Source organism: Alligator sinensis, unplaced genomic scaffold (assembly GCF_000455745.1).
Source record: "Alligator sinensis unplaced genomic scaffold, ASM45574v1 scaffold547_1, whole genome shotgun sequence".
Classification (NCBI taxonomy): domain Eukaryota; kingdom Metazoa; phylum Chordata; order Crocodylia; family Alligatoridae; genus Alligator; species Alligator sinensis.
Window position 1 is genome coordinate 1411502 of NW_005842217.1, and position 4631 is coordinate 1416132.

The 4631-nt window shown below is 46.1% G+C and overlaps 1 protein-coding gene across 3 annotated transcripts in view; it reads right to left on the bottom strand.

Annotated features, from left to right (window-relative positions):
* Positions 1 to 4631, bottom strand: part of KIAA0319L (KIAA0319 like) — a 54378-nt gene that overhangs the window by 21839 nt on the left and 27908 nt on the right. For all 3 annotated transcript variants that reach the window (XM_025208038.1, XM_025208039.1, XM_006027012.3), the window contains exons 5-6: positions 1965 to 2066; positions 68 to 165 (exon numbers count right to left, since the gene is read on the bottom strand). In XM_025208038.1, coding sequence (XP_025063823.1) covers positions 68 to 165; positions 1965 to 2066 — 200 coding nt within the window. The remainder of the gene's footprint in view (positions 1 to 67; positions 166 to 1964; positions 2067 to 4631) is intronic.

A 4631-nucleotide genomic window follows, 5' to 3' on the forward strand; every position in this document is an offset into this window, starting at 1 on the left:
GAGCCCCTGCCTAGGTAAAGACGGGCGGCATTAACCACCAGGGGAAGCTGAATACCAAGAGCTTCACCTTAGAGAGTTTGAGGGTCCGGGTGTGCTTGCCTTCCATCTCTCCACTGTAGTCCTGCGGATGGGTGATCAGCTCCCACTCATAGGAATAGCTGGTTCCTAAAGAAGTGACAGATGCTAACAATTATGAGAGCTATTTTAAAGCAAGACAAGGGCAGGTGTTCACATTAATACTGGTCTGTTCTGCTATACTCAAGGGAAGCACAAAACAGCTGAGGGCCTGGACCTTAGCTTGCTGGAAACACACCAGGGAGAAGAGACAACCTGTGCTCCAAAACCACGCTCCATCTGGAGCTGGTGCTTCTATTTTAGTCTCCTGAAGGGGTGAAAGAGTATGAGGGATCACAGGTCTAGAACCGAGGGTTGAGGGCATAAAAGATTAAAACCATATGGGTTCAGTGTAGGCGCCTGTCTCTAAAACTCCGGCTCCTGGTATCAAAAATAGGGAATGCCTCTCACAGGACTGTCACAGGGTCCGCTCCTGCCTCTCTCTACCATGAGTACAGCAAAAGCAACTTCTGAAAAGGTCCAGCTGATTCTCTGCATCTCTTGAATTTCTCAGTGAACCCATGACTAAGCCACAGGTTTGCCCATCAAATCAAATCATGATCCCCAATAACTTGTCATCAGGCAATGACACTCTCTGGCTTCTCCCAGGAAGCTCAGAGGATATAGCTGCTGCCATGCTCAGTCTGAGTGCACACTGGTAGTTTCTGTATTTTTGGCCCAGGCTATTTATTATGGGAGGCAGTCCTGTTTAACTGTTAGGAGAGGGAGCTGGAATCAGGTCTCCTGAATGATCACTAAAGAAACCACTCATTAATTGAGAGACCTTGGTTGAATCTCATTTCTGCGCCTCCCTTACTTATCTGTAAAATGGACATAATATTTAACCACTTTCAGGAAAAGCTTCGAGGCTCTCACCTGAAAGATGCTATGTATGAGCAAAGTTTTATAACCACCAGGGCAAAGGAGGTCTGCCCCAGTGTGGTATTTGTTGCTTGAACGTGGCTGATATTTTTACCTCCTCCACATGACAAGCTAATACTGTGATGCACTGTCACAGCAGGTCTCTACAAAAACCTAGCAGAGAGATCAGACTTCAGCTCAGTGCAGAGACAGACTTCTTAGGAAAGCAGGATTGTATACCCATGCAAGCAAACCTTTGGATGAGTAACAAAAGACAGACTATGTGAAACAGCTTGCTCTCTGGACAAAACCCCTACTGACATATTACAGATGATGCTAGAAATCTGCTAGGGAAAGGCCTGTAGTCTAGCACCCCAGGACAACCAACACCTTGGCCCACACAAGTAAGATGTCCTCAGTACCCACAGGGCGAGCTGCTGAGCTGCAGCACAATTCTGTGATCAGTGAGGCTGAAAATGAGACGAGGCTTCAGCTTCCTTTTAAATCACAACCCCCCCCGGGCCTCTTTCTTTGCTCAATTATTCCCAGGGCTCAGCTCTCTCACTCTTTACCGTATCTCCTTAGACAAGGGCATGTGGCTAGTTCTGTGCAGCTGAAAGAGAACACAGTGATAACCATGTGTGTGTGTCAGCCCAAAGTGGACAACTGCGGGCTCCTTGAAATGGGGGTGGTTGCAACTGAAAATAAGTTTTCCTCACTTGATCTGCAGTTCTTTAAAACAGTGGTCTTCTCCCACAGATGGGTGCCCTTGGGAGCTAGAAAAATACCCTCCTTCTGCTGTGTGAAACAAGCCTCAGAAGCCCTCACTATAAGCAACTGCTCATTCCTAGCGCAGACCATACTAGCATGGGTACTCCAGAGGAGGACTTTGATGTTTGAATAGGGAAAATCTTAAAAGAGTCTCCTGTCTAATGAGTCATTAACTCCTCTTTGGCACCCATGAAGGAGAGTTTCCAACCTCATCTTACCTGCTGGTGGCTCAGGGAGTACAAATGCATTTAACTGAACTTCATTCCTTGGAAGGGTCACTTGGACACTGTCTCCAGCAGAAACTACCAGCTCCTTCATAACTGAGAGGGAGGGAGAATTACAGAGTTAAAGAGGAACAGGAATTACAGAATTAAAAAGGAACAGGAAAAAGAGAGTTGCATGCCTACATAAAGAGACCTTTGGCTTCAGCCTTTGTGGACAAGCCAGCTACAAACAGCTGCATTTTGCAAACATCCTGCCATTCGCTGTAGCTGCCGTTTCAGGTCTCATACTGAATGCAAAAAAAAAAAGCCAACAGAACTTCATGATTTTAAAGCAAGCCCAGATTTGCTACTTTCCTGTCTTTGGAAACACTGTGTAACTTCTGCTCCTTTGCTGAAATGCTGAAATGCAACCCTCTCACCCAGTACAGAGACCTCTATTCAGCCAGGTCCAGCAAGAGAAGGGGTCAAAAGACAGGCTTTCGGGCAGGGGGTGGGGAAACAGGACCCAGCCGCTCACTTCTGGACACGGCAGGACAAGAGCTGCTATTTACCAAACTGCAATCTTAGACCTTCACAAATATAGGAAGAATTCCAGGTATTCTCCATTTCAGTTACAGAGCTCCTTGGAGCTAACAGACTTTCAAAACCTGCATGCCTTCCACACTGAAGCTGTTGCAACTCTAAATATGAGGGTTTTTCCTTTCCTTTCCTAATCAGGAAAAGATCAGGAACATTTCTTACGCATTTCCTTCTAATGCCAACTCCAAAAAGGGGATTATAATATTTATAAAGGTGATTTGATAGAAGCAGGGAATATGTGGCTTGTGGCTTTTTCTGCTCTGTTATGTATCAACGCGTTGTTGCATTTCTCACGGTACTTTTCTACCCTCCCCACCTTTTTCTTTTTTTTTCTTTTTTTTTTACTTAAGGGCTGGAGGTGATGGTTTAGCACAGGAACCTAATGTCTGTTCTTTGGTTGGGAAAAATAAGGCTTAAAAAGGGTCTTAAGGGATGTGCACTGGGAGCTTTATTTTTATAACGGCAGGGGAGGCTGTATGTTTTATTCCAGTGGCCACTTAGCGCCTGGAAGAAAGGGTGTGATTAAATAGTTAGCACAAAAACAATTCAGCCTCTTCCTGTGTCAGAACTCTGTCCATCCTCTGGCCAGAAGGAAAGTCCCAAGACAAAACAAAATCACTTCCTAATGGGGAAAAAAAATGAGACATGTGGACAACTCCCCCTGCCCCTTTTTTTTTAAAAGAACCCTTCAAGTCTTGATATTGTGCAATGATGCAGGAGACACTGGCTCAGCCCTATGCAGGTCGCTAATAAGGCATTTCACCATGTATATTCTAGCACTCCCGGGGAAGCACATCTAATGTTTTTTTTTTGTTTTTTTGTTTTTTGTTTTTTTGGGGGGGGGGGGGGGGGGGTGGGGTGGTTGGTTGGTTTTTGGGTTGTTTTTTTTTTTTTTTATGAGAAAGACGGGTAAACTGGTAGAACAGCTATTTGATTGGCTTTCTGCCAGCAATATCATGTTTCCCTTTCACTGGGCCATTTTTACAAAGGCAGACAAGGTCCCTTGAGTGAATCTGATATCTTTTATTAGACCAACCCAAATAGTTGGAGAACCTTGTCTGCCTATGTCCTTAGACCAACATGGTTACAACCTACACCCCTGCAGCATTTACAAAGCACTTACAGAGTTTATCTTGCTGGGATCCTGTGACCCCAGCTGACTTCCTGCCCCCTGTGGCAGGGGGCTGGACTCGATGATCTTTCAAGGTCCCTTCCAGTCCTAATGTCTATGAAATCTATGAAACTTTAGCTTTGGGCACTTCAGAGAATTGCAGTCAGTGGCTTTCGCTATACTGAGCCCCAGTGTATCCACAGCCTCAGAGAAGGAGCTGGCAGCTCAGGCTCTGCTTGCAAGGGAACCGTGCATGGGGCTTTTGTTATTTTGCACATTTTTCAAGCGATTGCTTTAGAAATACCAGTGGGAACAGTTACGTGCCAGTCTGCTTCAGAGCATGCATGGCGCACAGCCAGACATGCTGCTTCTCTGTGGCTGTACTGTACCTTGACATTTCGGGGAGGAGTGGGGGTGAGGTGGGGAATAACTGCACCCGTTTTAGACAAGTGCTTTACGAAGTGAAGGAAGGTACTTCTGCTCGGGCTGACAGACAGCTGCTAAAAGGACGGTTCTGTACCTCCATGTCTTGTGGTAGATTTGCTCCCATTATGACACTGAAGAGGTTACTCCTAACCCCTGAACTGTATGTAGAAGCATAAAAGAGGTCAGGGCCTGGACCCAGGCTTGCTTACAACACACCCAGGAGAAGAGCCAACCCGTGCTCCAAAACCACGCTCCATCTAGAACCCGTGATTCGATTTTGGCCTCCCAAAGGGGTGAAAGAGTTTAAGGGAGTGTAGATCTACAATGCCACGAGAGTTGAGGGCATAAATGACTCAAACTCTATGGGTTCAATATAGGTACCCGTCTCAAACTCTGGCTCCAAGTATCACAAACTGTATTTGGAGAACAGATTGAGTAGACATGTGCCTTTGCTGTTCTCAACACAAAATCCCCACGGTGGGCTGCAATGCCCCAGTGGTATATATGCTGGAAGAAGCCTTCCCCCAGATCTGCTGGACCTCTGC